Source organism: Anopheles darlingi, chromosome 3, assembly GCF_943734745.1.
Source record: "Anopheles darlingi chromosome 3, idAnoDarlMG_H_01, whole genome shotgun sequence".
NCBI classification, from domain to species: Eukaryota; Metazoa; Arthropoda; class Insecta; order Diptera; family Culicidae; genus Anopheles; species Anopheles darlingi.
The window spans coordinates 3,285,343-3,300,000 of NC_064875.1; the positions used below are offsets into that span (position 1 = coordinate 3,285,343).

The 14,658-nt window shown below is 46.0% G+C and overlaps 5 protein-coding genes across 8 annotated transcripts in view; 3 read left to right on the forward strand and 2 right to left on the reverse strand.

Moving 5' to 3' along the window:
• The first annotated feature begins 239 nt into the window (after positions 1–239).
• On the forward strand, positions 240–3,240 carry LOC125953343 (retinoid-inducible serine carboxypeptidase-like). The gene is made up of 3 exons (XM_049682836.1): positions 240–411; positions 1,836–2,630; positions 2,715–3,240. Exons 1-3 carry the CDS (start codon positions 339–341, stop codon positions 3,188–3,190), a joined length of 1,344 nt encoding a protein of 447 aa, XP_049538793.1. The 5' UTR covers positions 240–338; the 3' UTR covers positions 3,191–3,240.
• Positions 3,241–3,750: 510 nt separating this feature from the next.
• On the forward strand, positions 3,751–5,579 carry LOC125953341 (retinoid-inducible serine carboxypeptidase-like). The gene is made up of 4 exons (XM_049682833.1): positions 3,751–3,944; positions 4,020–4,267; positions 4,335–4,941; positions 4,997–5,579. Exons 1-4 carry the CDS (start codon positions 3,806–3,808, stop codon positions 5,542–5,544), a joined length of 1,542 nt encoding a protein of 513 aa, XP_049538790.1. The 5' UTR covers positions 3,751–3,805; the 3' UTR covers positions 5,545–5,579.
• LOC125953357 (uncharacterized) lies at positions 5,552–6,614 on the reverse strand. Its single transcript, XM_049682854.1, has one exon. The coding sequence runs from the start codon at positions 6,158–6,160 to the stop codon at positions 5,702–5,704; it is 459 nt and encodes a 152-aa protein (XP_049538811.1). The 5' UTR covers positions 6,161–6,614; the 3' UTR covers positions 5,552–5,701.
• Positions 6,615–6,742: 128 nt separating this feature from the next.
• LOC125953350 (proteasome subunit beta type-4) lies at positions 6,743–7,885 on the forward strand. Its single transcript, XM_049682845.1, has 3 exons — positions 6,743–7,014; positions 7,078–7,284; positions 7,354–7,885. Exons 1-3 carry the CDS (start codon positions 6,851–6,853, stop codon positions 7,805–7,807), a joined length of 825 nt encoding a protein of 274 aa, XP_049538802.1. The 5' UTR covers positions 6,743–6,850; the 3' UTR covers positions 7,808–7,885.
• LOC125953334 (far upstream element-binding protein 2) overlaps positions 7,804–14,658 on the reverse strand; it is an 11,461-nt gene continuing 4,606 nt past the window's right edge. For 3 of the 4 annotated variants that reach the window (XR_007468952.1, XR_007468951.1, XR_007468953.1), the window contains exons 6-7: positions 13,054–13,755; positions 7,804–9,848 (exon numbers count right to left, since the gene is read on the reverse strand). Coding sequence is in view for 1 of the 4 variants with exons in the window: in XM_049682827.1 (XP_049538784.1) it covers positions 13,474–13,755 (282 nt within the window). In the remaining 3 variants the exon portion in view is untranslated. Of the gene's footprint in view, positions 9,849–11,159; positions 13,756–14,658 lie in introns of those variants that run through there. The other variant, XM_049682827.1, reaches the window with a different exon arrangement.

The following is a 14,658-nucleotide window of genomic DNA, read 5'->3' on the forward strand; positions in this document are numbered from 1 at the left end:
CCATTGGACCATAGCTGGCGAAGAGAGAGGGCGAGAGAGAAGGAGAACGCACAAGGTAGGGCAGGTGGGAGGCACCGGTTAGATAAGAATGTAATCTGCCTAAACAGAAAAGCCATCATCATTGTCGCCGACGTCGGAGTTGATGGTTCGGTGGCGTCCCAGTCACTCAGCTCAAGCCAGTCCAGCCCATAGGGGTATATAAGCCGCACAGCCGAGGTCTGGTACACGGGATTCGTTAGAGGCTTCCGAAGCTAGCGGGAGCTCTGTTTCGATTGTGCTTAAGTGTGCTGAAATTGTGTGTCGCTTGTATTATCGACGACCGTTTGAAGAGTAGCGCGATGATGAAGTGGACTACGATGGGAAGCGGTACGCTGGTGCTGGTAGTGTTGGCCGCTGCGCTGGTAGCTGCAGGTGAGTTGTTTGCGGAGGTGGCTATCGGATTGGTTTTGCTAATTATCGTCCCGGAGACCGCGACGGCTCTAAGTGAAAGTAGAGGCGTTACAATAAGTGATGAGTCTGCAATGAGTCAACTCCGATGTGCCGCTCTCGGCGGTGCCTGCATGTTGCGTGAAGATGATCGCTGGCATTCAAAGAACCGTTGGCATTTAAAAAATAAATCTGTAACCGCCTGGTGTCACGTGCCTGTGCTTGTGTGTTTATTGTGGCGCAAATCGAGCCAATCTCGACAACCTCTCGAGAGCCTTAATCGTGGCCATTCAGCACGCTTTCCCACTTTGCCACACTATTCTGTTAATCTTATCGGACTTCTGTCTGTACAACAATGCGTGCTGGGACAAACAAATGGAGATGTTCGGCAAGCCGAGGTGTCGAGGGCAAGTACTTCAAGCTTACAAAAGGGCTTGGCATGAGCTGATTTATCATAACACACACCTCTAGTAGCAGATCGGCAGATTGTAGGAAATACCCAACACTCACGATAACCAGCTGACACCGCTATCGACTATCAATGCTTGAACCGAGGCTATTCAGATCACAGTTAGTAGATTGGGTTTCGACAGGACAATGGTATGATCTCTTCCGAAAGAACTCTACCCGCCGGGCTGTGTGCGAGCGATAAGCTGCGTTGCATAATGTTCGTTATTGTCGATCTTGCGGGACGATACACAAGATGGATGAGTTGCACCGATACGTACTTTCAATCAAAGTAACATTTGTTCATTTCCATAAGCACACCTGAAAAAGACGTTTTTTTCTAAACTACGCAATGAGCCTCTAGAATAGGTTCTAGTAGTGACCCTAGTACTGATTGGATTAAACTCTTAAGATAATTCCATATCATGGAATTTGCAGATGGCTTTGCTATCAGTAGTTGACCGATCTTGAATTGTAGATCACCGAGGCAAAGACCAAATTCATCATCAGAGCTCCTAAAAACCCTGCGTTGTGAATATTAAAAGGTCTAGAAAGGTGAATATTAAAAGTCGGTATTAAACTCATGGATAGAAAACTGCAATTGTTAATCTCAAAACGTGCTAAACTCTTCCAGTACAAGTATACACCCGTGCGTTTGCTGGCACACCTGATAAGCGCAAGGCAAAAGAAACGGTAGCGACTGATTTACAGATAATGATTACCACTTGCAAAGTGCTCAATAGGAGATTTTATGGGTCCCATAAAGCTGTAGAAGTCGAGAGCAGCGCTTGTTTGCTTGTGGCATTTCTCATAAGTGAAGAGTCTTTACTACCATCAGTAAGATAAGCTTTTAGAATTGGCTCATAAAAAGATTTTAAACGCTAGTCAATGTGACTTGTCCGTTTTGGTTGCATTGGTATTAATTTCTACCTTGTATCGTTTGCTCTCATCTGTTATTGCAGTTCCCCGAGAGGGCTTTGGACATGGTCTACAGGACTGGGGTTTCGCCGAAGTGCGCCCGGGTGCACACATGTTCTGGTGGCTGTACTACACGCATGCGGAAGTATCGAACTACGCCGATCGTCCGTTGGTGATCTGGCTGCAGGGTGGTCCCGGTGCTTCCTCGATGTACGGTAACTTTGAGGAGCTTGGTCCACTGACCCTCGAACTAGAGAACCGAACACACACCTGGGTGCGCGACTATAACGTGCTGTTCATCGACAATCCTGTCGGTACGGGATTCAGCTACGTCGAGGATATTTCACTGCTAACCAAAACGAACGGCGAGATCGCGGACGATCTGGTGGAGCTGATGAAGCAGTTCTACACCATCCAGCCAGAGTTTCGCGACACACCGCTACACATTTACGCCGAAAGCTACGGTGGGAAGATGGCACCCGAGTTCGCATACGTCCTTAACAAGGCCATCCAGAACGGTGAGATCGAGTGCAATTTGCAATCGGTCGGTATCGTGGCGCCGTGGGTTTCACCGATCGATTCCGTGCTGTCGTGGGCCGAGTTTCTGCTCAACATGGGCTACGTCGATACGAAGGGCTACCGTGCGATCCAGGCGTCTGCCATCGAGACGGAGCACGTGCTCAACCAGGGCCTTTGGGAGCAGGCCACCGATCTGTGGGGTGTAACGGAGAACGTCATTCTGCGTGAAACACACGGCATCGACTTCTACAACGTGCTGTTCAAGCAGGACTATAGAAGTACCCGGTCGCAGCTGGAGCAGTTTTCACGCGATATGCGAAGTACGTACCTTGCGAAAGGAAGAGCCAACAGGTCAGGGTTGAAATGGAATTTGCTAATTTCTTATTTTGTTCCCATCGCCGAAGGTGCAATTGCATCGCGAGCAACACGGCTAGCGTCGGAAGATCGGGATCAAATACTGGAGGATCTGATGCGGTTCGAGGTAGCTCCTGCCCTCAGCCTTCCTGCCGAATCAGTGTACGGTGCCCAGAGTAGGAGCGTGTTCAACACGCTCGCCGGTGACTTCATGAAGCCAGCCATCGACGTAATGGAACTGCTGCTCAACAACACCAGCCTCGACGTGGTGATCATTACCGGACAGCTTGATCTGATCGTCGCCACTCCCGGTAATGTACGCTGGATCGAGAAGATCCAGTGGGACGGGCGCAACAACTATCTACAGTCGCCGCGCAACGCCGTCGGACGAAACGGTGTGCTGGAGGGTTATGAAAAGAGCTACGGCAAGTTAGCTGTCTACTGGGCCCTACGTGCTGGTCACATGGTTCCGGCCGATAATCCCAGCCTGATGGACCATATCCTCGAGAAACACGCCCCTGTATAAGGTGGGCTATGGTAACTCATTTTGACAAAAATATAATGCATTTAGTAAGAAACAATGGTTGATATTTGAGGGTGTGATAAATCAGACTTCGAAACCAGAAAGTCAACAAGTAAGCAAATCTGGAAATCGTTTGCTTAATTATTTGGTCTTTAGAACGATGCAAACTGCAACAATGATGTGGAACAATGCCATTGAAGCACGATTAGTCATAGAAAACGCGTGCGACATCTGGCTGCACATAGTAAGCTGTGACTGCATTTTAAGCACTTCTTCGTTAACCTAAGTCGTTTTTCTTAAGTTTTGAAACAAACTGTAAAGGTATTTGTGGACAAATTGTTTGTGAAAGTGTTTAAGTTACGAAACATATGATAAATAGTAGTGGCTACAGCCTATGATGAGCTATAAAGCACCATAAGCTAAGGAGAAACGAACACACGTGACTGCCGGTGATCGTTCGTGTAGCACGTGTTAAGCGGTTGGATATCACGGAACATGGCAACCCACGCTTTGCAGTGACCTTTGCATCGGAAGTGCATTCAATTAATGGACTCGATGGCCAGATGTGGTCGATTTGAGTGTTTCAAAGAGCAACGACAGCCCAACTGACATCATCCCATGAGATTTCCGTCATCATCAGTCACTATAAAATCATCGCGCGGACAATGTTCGTTCCTCAGACTGAAAACGGAGATGTTACAGGATGGCTGGATAAGCTGTTTGATTACTTTGTGCGCCACGTTGCTAGTCACTAGTGGTAGGTATTAGCGAATCCAACCAGCCCATAAAGAGTGTTCGAAGCATTCCTCTCTATCTCTCTCTTGGGGTACAGCAAATCAAAACGGATTCGGTCCTGGCAGGCAGAGCTGGGGCTACAGTGAGGTCCGCCCCGGAGCCTTCCTTTTCTGGTGGCTGCACTATGCCACCGGCAGCAGCAGCAGCAGCGGCGACCATAACTTCACTCGCAAACCACTTATTATCTGGCTACAGGGTGGTCCCGGTGCATCCTCGACGGGATTCGGTAATTTCGAAGAGATTGGCCCACTCGACCGTACGCTCAATAATCGTGCTCACACCTGGGTATGTAGGATGAGCAGAAAGTCCTTTCTCCGAATCGAACATTCGATTCTAACGACTCTATTTGCAGGTGAACGACTATAATGTCCTGTTCGTCGATAGTCCCGTGGGTAGTGGGTACAGCTACGTGCAGGATCTATCGCTACTGGCCACCAACAGCACAACCATCGTCACAGATTTGATGCAACTGTTGGTCACGTTCTATGCCACCTCCATTACGACGACCGGGTTCGATTGGGAACGCCACGCTCCACTGTATATCGCATCGCAAAGCTACGGTGGCCGTATTGCGGTCGAGTTTGCCTACGCGCTAGTGCAAGCCATACGCCATGGCCAACTGCGGTGCAAGTTGATCGGATTGTTGCTAGGAAATGCATGGCTATCACCGATCGATAGCATCAACGCGTGGCCTGACTATCTCGAGCAACTCGGATACATTGGACCAGCCGGTCGGATGCGGCTCGAGCGACGGGTGGAAGCATTGCAGGAACTGACAGCCAATCCACGGAAGGCCGTTTCACGTGCGGAATTCGTGATGGACAGCTGGCATTCGCTGCAGCAGGCCGTCATCCGTGAAACAAACGGCATCAATTGTTACCACGTGTTGAAGCCAAAAGCGGCCGAAAGCACCGAACCATCATCGATGGTGATGGCCAGTGATGACGAGGATGAAGAGCGTAAGTTTGATTATCTTTTTCTTCTTCAATGTTTTAACACGCACACACCCCTTAGTGCTGGAGTACGGAGAGACGGTCTGGTACGGATCCAGGGGAAGCAACTTGGAACGACCTTCGATCAAACCGGTGTCACGGCATCATAGTCTCGAACATCTGATGAGAGGTCCCGTATCGCAGGCACTCGGTCTTAACGACAAACCACCGTGGGGTGCACTGCGTAATGCCGTGTTCGAAGCACTTGCCAGTGACTTCCTGGAGCCTAGCACCGATACGCTGCTCCGGTTACTGCACGAAACCACCGATTTGGAGCTGGTGCTGTACAATGGACATCTTGATCTGATCGCCTGTCTACCGGGAACGGTCCGATGGTTGGAACGTTTGTTTAACCATACCGAGGCCCCGGTACGAGAATCCTTCCCCCATCCTGGTGGTGGCAGTCAACCGATTGAAGGCTATCTAACGGTATACTACGGCGATGCAGCTACTGCTAGGCTTACACTGTACACCGTACTCCGGGCTGGTCACATGGTGCCGGCAGACAATCCGGCCGCCATGGCACACATCCTGAAAGCACACGTAAAGGAACTGCCACAGGATCTATGACTTCTACTTAAAACCGAACCTCGAACTGGTCCATTTAACGGATTTTATTAAAGAACATTACTAATTAGTTACGTGTGTATGTGTGTGTGTGCACATGCAGGCGTGTATGTGTGTTTGCCTTAATAGAAAACCTAAGAAGATCCGTGGGGCTAGGTCCCTAGTTTATCATCTTACGTAGCTGACCGCCAATCTGGTCCAGGGTTGCTTTATCGATTTGCTTCAGCGCGAGCGTCAGGACGATCTCATCGCGCTGGTCGATGAAGTTCATCAGATAGCGGATGGCGGCTTCGGCCTCGTCCGAGCTCGCACCGAACGTGTGCTTGATGGTGTAGATCCGGCTGTCGGTTCCCGGTGGTGGGCCGCCTGTTCCCAGAGCCAAGTCTGGGTCAGCGTGCGAGTGGCTCCGCACCGTATACACGTTGGCCATCTTCTGGTGCTGCGTGATGATGAGAAACAGTTTGTTGGCGAACCGATGGTACACAATATCCGTCGGATGGCCACCGATGTCGATCGTCTCGATGTGATCGAAGGCCTGCTCGAGGCTGCTGCTGCTGCTACTGCTACTGCTGTTCGTCGTCGTCGTCGGTGTGGTCATCGTGCTGGTTACGGTAGCCATTCGGTTCAGGCACACAAGGTACACGGTCCAGGTGTTGTTCCGGACACCACACTACGCTAATGATGATGAGGTGTTTGTCCTTCTTCCCGGGCGAACCAGCGAACAAACAGAGGCGCGCCGCCGCGTAACAAAACAAACACAATCCGGAGTACGAAGTAGGCCGGAAAAGGCTTTTTGCCAGCAATACGAACCAATCGATACCGCAACTCGCGCCCTCGAGGGGGCCAACACTTCTAAATGGAAATTTGAAACTTGTAGCCGAAGGTTGGCCGTTTTAAAAACCGGCGCGGTGGGTCCAGCGAGGTGAACCCGGGTTGGCCGTTTCCTTTTCCGCGCTTCCTGCCGCTGGCACTCGATAATGGAACCTTTTTCACAGGACTGAATCTCGTGAAATCGTAAGTAATTGGAGGATAAAAGAGGAACTGGTGAAATTCGATGCTAGATTTTTGATTCAAATTTTAGATACGGAGTCGGCGACCTCTCCTCCTTCCCTGGTCCCTTAATTTACTTTTAAAATTTTCAGCCTCAGTCCTGTGGAAAACAGCACTCTATAAAAAAAAGGCTCTGTCATCGAGCTGTCAAACAAAATTCTGTAAACTCATTCACCTCCGGCAGTGGAAATCCTGTTCAGTGAAATCGCGATTATTCTCTAACATTACTAGCAACAACTCACCGCTCTACGTGCGAAAGATGTACGCCCCAGGAGGTAATCAAGCATTTGTTGGAGGCCCGTTCTGGAGCAACGGGCCAGCACCGGGTGCGTTCTACAATTTCCCAGGTGGAGCTGCTGGTGTCCAGAGCGGGATGCAAGCACAAACAGAAACTCCCGGCCAGTTCGGAACCCAGCGATCCTAGTAAGTAGAAAACAATTTCGCATCCAGCACTTTCAAATCCCCTGACCGACTGGTTTCTTCCAGCCAACCAGTCACTACCGGATCGTCCGTGGTGGGGCTCATGTTCCAGGATGGTGTTGTGATTGCTGCCGACAAGCTGATTTCGTACGGTTCACTGGCCCGGTTCCACGATGTTGATCGTGTGTATCGCGTTAACGATAAGACGATCCTCGGTATCGGGGGCGATTTCGCCGATTTCCAGTACATCAAGCGACACATCGACCAGAAAGTGTAAGTAGTCGAGAGGAGCCCAAAGAAGAGACACTCTTGCTATATCCTAGTCTTCACTCTGCGTTTTAGTATCGACGATCAGTGTCTGGATGATAAGAACGAGTTGAAACCGCGCTCCTTCTATAACTGGCTCACGCGCGTCATGTACAACCGCCGTTCGGACTTCAATCCCCTGTATCTCGATCTCGTGATCGGTGGCATGCAGGACGGTGAACCATTCCTTGGGCACGTCAATCTACGGGGCCGCTCGTACACTAGCAACGTGGTCGCAACTGGCTATGGTACCCATCTGGCACTGCCGCTATTGCGCGAGTATTCGGAAAATCCGGCCGCCTACCAGACACTGAAGCAACCGCAGGCCACCGATCTGATGAAGCGTGTTATGGAGGTACTGTGGTACCGAGATTGCCGCAGTGATCCCAAGTACTCGCAGGCCATCTGCACGACAGCCGGTGTACAGCTCGATGCCGATTGCTTCGTAGCGCAAAACTGGGACCTGGCGCACACGATCAAGGGCTACTAAGATGTGGTCGATGCAGGGCCATCGAAGGATACTTTTTTCCGTTCCTCAATAAATGCAAACTCTTCTAATTAAACCGGATTGCCTGGAACTGTTCCTATGTCGTCATGAACGATGCCATGAATTACACAATTCAACTTGTAGTATTCCACAAACTGATTTTTATTTCCTCGAACCACGGACACAATACATATCCTTTCACAACGCAAACACACAATGATTACAGCGGGTCGTTTGTTCTTAAAGTATTGGTCTCACCGATCATCCCCCTTTCCTTAATGCTCTCCGCCCAAATGCGATGCACGGTGTGAAGTTGTTCTCGATGCCTTTCCCCAGTGGTGCTAGAGAACAAGGATCGTGTGAAACCTACCTGCTGCAGTTGCTGCCGGTGGAAAGAGCGATGAAAAGCACGACAGTATCTGCTATACTTTATCCAATGCCAGCCAACGTGATGATATTGGGGGACCAGTATTTCGTCCACATACAGCGCCAACTTCCGGATTGTTTTCCACCTTTCTGTGCTTAATATTTCTAATAAACTATACAGTCAGACATTCAAAATAAACTTAACGGTACATAACTACACATTACAAGACACATATAGCTGCATGTGTACGTGATAGGATATATCGCATAATTGTAGTATATATTTTTTTACCATTTCCTTAACCGAAAAAAGTACCTCTACACGGGCGGGCTTGTTTGGTTGGCTGATTGACTGGCTGGCTGGCGGCTGACCGGAATACAGAAACAGTTCATACTAGCGAACAGACCCTCCCTTTTGGTGTTGAAAAATGTTAGTAGGAGGACAGCTAGCTCAATCACCAATCATTAACCAATAGATAGATATGCGAGACTCAATTGATACAACTTACTTTGCCGACGAACCACGTACTATCTCCCACTCTTGCAACATACCCGCCGCCGTGAACGATCGATCACTTCTTACACTCAGTCGGAACACACCTAGAAGACGAATAGAGAAAGCCAAGTAAAATAAGGCCTACCTAAAACCATGCGTGTCACCTCTTGCTTGGCGATTAGTTCATTTGATGGATAAATAAATATTGAACAAACTATACAGATAGACTATACGGTACGAATGTGTGTCAATGACTTGAACAATAAAAAATAAACACACTCGATCCTACGGTATACCGGAGGAATGAATGTAGTAGTAGTAATATCAGTGTCATATCCTTGGGATTGCTTCATGTGATCAACACTCAAGGATGATGTGGTCGTCGGCTTTAAATCGATCTTTCGAAAGCAACAGAACAACAGAAGAATGGTCAAATAAAAGATGCAATCCAAAATGATGACTCCGATCAATGTTAATGGGGTTTCCGGTCAAGTGTACTGATAATGAATTGGGCATCCATCCATCCCACAGGTACGCTCCGGCAGGCAGATACACGACAGAACGCGATCACGTTTAGAGACGATCTTCCGCATGCTTTTCCTTCATTCCTTCAGACTTCAATCCATGCTTTTTCACATACATCCGGTGCCACAGGATCACGGGGTGTGCACCTTTAGGTTTTGGCTTTTTTTTCGTTTTTTTTATTCGCTCTGAATGAATGCTTGTATTTTCAGTTGTAGTATCCAGTTTGCTTTCTCTCACACACACACACACATATATATAAGGTAGCTTTATATATGCATATGCCAAGTACTATGTATATTAATTGCTACTAAACGCTACGAGAAAAGTTTACCGTCGAGTGACTGGTAAAGTGGGGGAGACCCTAAAACTATTACTATTATTATTAGTATTGAAAATGGATGTGGGATTAATCTTTACTATAAGTGTTACTGAGCTCCGATTTATTCCGCTTTGCTGTTTCTCGGTGTTTGTTGGATTGTGTTGTTTCTTAATTTGTTTTCTTCTTCTTCCTCTTCTGTTCTATTTTTCATTTGCTTTTTGCTTGCTGTTGTCCATACCCGGGGCGCTCCCCATAATTCACACTTATCTTATTGCGCCACGGAGACCTCCTGATGGCGGTTCGTCTATGATGTTGTCTGTGCTAGGAGGTTATAAGAGCTGTAAGTAGAAATGAATTGGAGGGAGAAAAGAAAAGAGAAAGGGAAACATATTCATTTTACGACGATCGGGTTGCGGATGATGATGCCGAAAATTTCGAAATAGAGACAGATGAGGTTGTTGTTAGGTTGAGGTAAAAGATGTTAAGATGGCGCGCTCGTGCAGTTCATACACACACACACACACGCGATACGAGATAAGAAAACGGCAAGGATATGGCGTGTGTTGTCAAAGAGAAATTATAAAAAGAAAAAAAGAAAAGGAACGCGAAATCATCAAAAAGTTGAAATCATATTGCAGATACTTAGCGATCTCCACTACCCTTCCCCATATCCCTCGTTGTGCCAGAACGAAGCATTTAGCGAACGTTTTCATCGATTTATATCAAGATAATCCGCAATGCCAAGCCTTCAGAAGCTTTCATATCGAACTAGAAATCGCGGGGCGAGTTCATGAACGGAGAGGGCTCCACTCTCTCCTAGGAAATAGAACAATAATTTAATTTATGCTATATCTAATGCATATAGTTATGTAGGAAATATGTATTATGCTCCCTCTTCTTCCGAATATCCGCCACAGAACGATGGTGCAGTACGTGTATATTCGTAAAGTTATAGCCCCACAATGGTATATAAAATTATGTGTGATGTCATTGAAAAGTATCAAAATATCATATAAGTATATTGCATATAAATTATATAAATATGTATATAAATAGATCAATATATATGTATATATCAATATGAGATCATGTATATATCTAGCATATGTTAGGTAATACGATCATCAAGAAAGGTAATGGAATATTATCAAGGAGAGAGATATTGGCTGAATCAACCCTGGCTCACGCATTCCATTCCCGCGTCTACACTGTGTCCCCGTCGTAGCGGCGGTCGATCACGTTGTAATGATTGTGCGTATGATTCGTTTCCCCTCTTTACTAGAGCCGGCCTCTGCCTGCCTGCTGACACAAAAGAGTAAAAGTTTGTAGAACACATATAGGGCATAAAAGCAAGGAGGATCTGCGCGCTGCCGCGAGTGGCGCGACAAGCGCATATATAATGTATATATATAAATATATATTCAAAGAGAGTGTTGGTAAACATAAATTGAGCAATATGGACGTAAGAATGTGGACAATATTGTTATAGCAGATAACTAATTTCTACGGGTGCAACAAAGACGTACACTTCACACATCGAGAGCACGCAAGCACGCACGGTAGATTTATTATCATTCACGCCACTTTTCATGTCCCCAACGACAGGGTCGCTCGCTAGCTCGCGCGCCCGCCCGCCCGCCCGTGTTCGGCTCGTAATGCAGCTAAAATGATAAGTTTCTAATAAAAATATTGATAAAAAGTAGGCAAATGATGGAGCATTTAAGAAAAGAGGGCAATTATCAGCAAATAGATCATGTAGAATATTTAATGCATTTAGTACATATATATATATAAATCCGATTGCAAATGTATGGCGTATCACTGTCACGATACAAAATATGTTGTTTGCAGATGAATAACATATTACCATTCACTGGATGATGACACGATCATTTAATTCAACAAGAAATATCATGTAATATAACATTTAGGGTAGCATTATTTGCGTAATTTGTGTGTTAGTGGTACATTTATATCATCATTTAGGAAATTTATAATGTTTGTATGGTGAATAGAAAACAATAATAACCAAATGAGAATCCTAACAATATACCCAAAAGAGATAAACCATTAGAATCATTTAGTATGATATTTTCTAGGACATGTATAAAATGCAGATCAATCATTTAAATAAAATGTTTTAAATATATATTTAGAGGTTTATATATGTGTATATAAGTTTATCAATCAATCATATCGATATAGGTAAATATTTATGAGTTATTATATATACATCATATTTTATAATGATCAGAACTTGTACGAAATGGAATCAACCGGATCGATCAACAATGTAAAACAGTTCATTGATATATAAATATATAGATATAGATATATATATATGACATTGGATAATCATTTGAAAAACATGAATTTCACGGTAGGTAAAAAAATCTATTTGGCATATGTTCGATTTACCGTGAGATGATAGTAGGATTTTGCTGAGGAGGGAAACATAAGCTTTCGTAACACAATAGAACCGAAGCAGGATCTTCTTTTCCTCTTTGCTGCAATGAGCAACCAAAACGATTAATCGTTCAACCCTTCCATCGAATCAAACGCGTGCGTATTGATATAAGAAAACAAGCAATTTTTTATGAACGAGCTACTTTGGCATATTTTGTATCCTCCTTTGTAGAGTTGCACAAAACGCTTCGCTCGACATTGGTAAAACCCGACCGCGTAAAAGAATCTAACCCAACTGCTACACCATAACCGATTCATGGAACGTGTGATGATTTCATGACCTGCTGTAGGCGAAGGACTGGTACAGGAAGGTAAAACATTCCACAATAAAACCCACAGAGACGCTAATCTATCAAGGTAGTGTAAATAATCTGCAATATTTAATTTGTAAATCCTATCATTTTCTCACTTATGCTATTCGTGGATATTTGGGTATAAATGGGACCGTTCAAAAATACAAAAAGAATAATAAAACACAAAGAGAGATAGCCCAATTGCAGCTAGTCATGCTACAAAGGAAATAAAAAAAAATAGCGTCATCGTCATGGATCATCGTCATCTTCCTCTGTACAGTGAGGAAAGCAGTCAGATTTCTGGTGGTCACTATTGATCATTACACTTATGACCGTTAGTTGGAAATTTTCACCTCAAAGAACAAAGAGCATGTCAGTGTCTGCGTTGGTTGTTTAATCGCGCGGGTAAAGATGCACAGTAAAAATATAGATGAAAAGATCACGAGGATCAAATAATTGAAAAAAAACAATATTAAATCGTTTAAAGCAATTGAGGCAAAACAAATACGAATGTAGAGAAACGTAAGTGGAGGGGGATAAGGTAAAAAGGATAGAAGAAAAGGATGGAAAAAAATTAAGAAGCTACTCGCACAATAACTCCAGACCGCCGAACCGCGTGTGCTTGTCAAAACGTAAAGATACCAGTCATCGCGGGGGCCAACTAAATGCGACCACCCGACAGCACTCATACACGACACGACGGTTGGTGTATGTGTTTCTGGGGGGTGTGGGAAGGGGATTGGGTGTAGTGTGCTTCTCTGATCGATTTAAAGCTCTAACTTACCTGTCTTCCTGTATATTACACGTGGATCACGCAGCATTCGTCTCGCATGACCATTCTAATCTGTAGCTGCTACGGGATGTCTCACTCCTCAGCGATGGCGTGATGTGTGTTTGGGGCCTCCTTCAGCGGTGGATGGTGGTGGAAGTGGTGACGATATTGATTTACTCTCACACTGTCTTAACGTTCATCACTCACTAAACCTTGTTGTGATCGAACTTTGTGTGAACTTGTCTGTGTATGAGGTGTGATTGTTTGGGTTGTTTGCATAAGGATAGGAGTCTTACTGTGCACTTCCGCGGGGCGGTATTAAGGGTGCAGTACAAGACAAGAGAGAAAAGGAGCTTGAAGGAGTGAGACAAGGAAGTATGTATTGTGTAGGGGTTGTTGGTGGGACGGGGGGACGGAGGGGGGCTAGATGCTTTAGTTCTTATCCTGGTTCGGAGCGTTTGATTGATTCTGAGAGCCACCCGGTCCCGGATACCCGCCACCATACGGGTACCCTGCGTAGCCCGGCTGGCCACCGCTACCACCACCACCGTAGTACTGCTGATACTGCTGACCACCGTAACCACCCGGAGGTCCCTGCTGCGGACCATTACCACCACCGCTAGCTGCTCCGTATGGTCCTGCTCCTCCAGCCGGTCCCGGGCCACCTTGGTTTGCTGAACCAGCCAATGCTGCTGCGGCTTGCGCTTGCAAGGCCTAGATTAACCATATTGCCGTGTTGTAGTCGGTTTGTTGGTGGGAGTCGGAATAGGATCGGAGAAAACAGAGGCGGGGAGGGGAGCGAGGGGGGGGGGTGGCGGCATAGAAGATGTAGTGGAGTGAACAATAAACGAATAAACGGTCGCGGTGGTAGTACGTCCAAAAGCATTGTGATCCAGCGGGTTACCCAAGCAAAGGCATGGATGGCGATTTTCGGATTCGTTGTTGGATGATAAGATGTCGTTGTGGTAGTAGTAGTTGTACGCGTCAAGAAGTTGGCAAAGGAAAAGAAAATTAAACAAAAAAGAACGATAAATTAACAGAGGAACACGCAAGGAAGACAATCAACGTAAAAAAAAGTTTAGAGAAAGAGAGAGTGAAAGAGAGAGAGAGAGAGAGAGAGAGAGGGAGAGAAAGAGAGAATAAAACAATCAAGCAAAAAAAAGGATATTCACATACCATGCCACAACCAGCTAGCTAACTAGCAGGAGGGACACAATAGCATACACCTACAACTCTCTCTCGCTTTTGATGAGCTACACTCGCGGTCGCCTTAACAGCGATTCTTTGCAATAGTGAAAAGAATAGCGATTAGACCGAATCATAGACTGTTTCAAGTCTAATGCAACGTATCGCGAGTGTAACCAGTTGATTAATATTTACTCCTCTCTCTCTAAAATGGCTCTTGCAGTGTCTTGTTTCTATTCATCATTATGCCGCGCCAAAACTAATGGCCAATGCAATGTCCAATCGATCGATCGACCAATGCAATCATCATCATGCTTCACGGACACACTTCTTTAACGGCCAGACAAACAGGCACCACAAGCAAAATGAGGCCGTTGAGATGGTGATGGAATGATGATGGAACGTGACACACATGTGTATGTGAACGTAGAG

What these genes read in the sequence shown, in the direction of transcription:
- LOC125953341 (XM_049682833.1), top strand. Translation starts at nt 3,806, where the DNA reads ATGAGATTTCCGTCATCATCAGTCACTATAAAATCATCGCGCGGACAA. An exon ending in CACGTTGCTAGTCACTAGTG is followed by an intron (nt 3,945 to 4,019) that starts GTAGGTATTAGC and finishes CTTGGGGTACAG; the next exon opens with CAAATCAAAACGGATTCGGT. An exon ending in TGATGACGAGGATGAAGAGC is followed by an intron (nt 4,942 to 4,996) that starts GTAAGTTTGATT and finishes CACACCCCTTAG; the next exon opens with TGCTGGAGTACGGAGAGACG.
- LOC125953350 (XM_049682845.1), top strand. Translation starts at nt 6,851, where the DNA reads ATGTACGCCCCAGGAGGTAATCAAGCATTTGTTGGAGGCCCGTTCTGG. An exon ending in TTCGGAACCCAGCGATCCTA is followed by an intron (nt 7,015 to 7,077) that starts GTAAGTAGAAAA and finishes GGTTTCTTCCAG; the next exon opens with CCAACCAGTCACTACCGGAT. An exon ending in CGACACATCGACCAGAAAGT is followed by an intron (nt 7,285 to 7,353) that starts GTAAGTAGTCGA and finishes TCTGCGTTTTAG; the next exon opens with TATCGACGATCAGTGTCTGG.
- LOC125953343 (XM_049682836.1), top strand. Translation starts at nt 339, where the DNA reads ATGATGAAGTGGACTACGATGGGAAGCGGTACGCTGGTGCTGGTAGTG. An exon ending in CGCTGCGCTGGTAGCTGCAG is followed by an intron (nt 412 to 1,835) that starts GTGAGTTGTTTG and finishes CTGTTATTGCAG; the next exon opens with TTCCCCGAGAGGGCTTTGGA. An exon ending in GTTTTCACGCGATATGCGAA is followed by an intron (nt 2,631 to 2,714) that starts GTACGTACCTTG and finishes CCATCGCCGAAG; the next exon opens with GTGCAATTGCATCGCGAGCA.
- LOC125953357 (XM_049682854.1), bottom strand. Translation starts at nt 6,160, where the DNA reads ATGGCTACCGTAACCAGCACGATGACCACACCGACGACGACGACGAAC.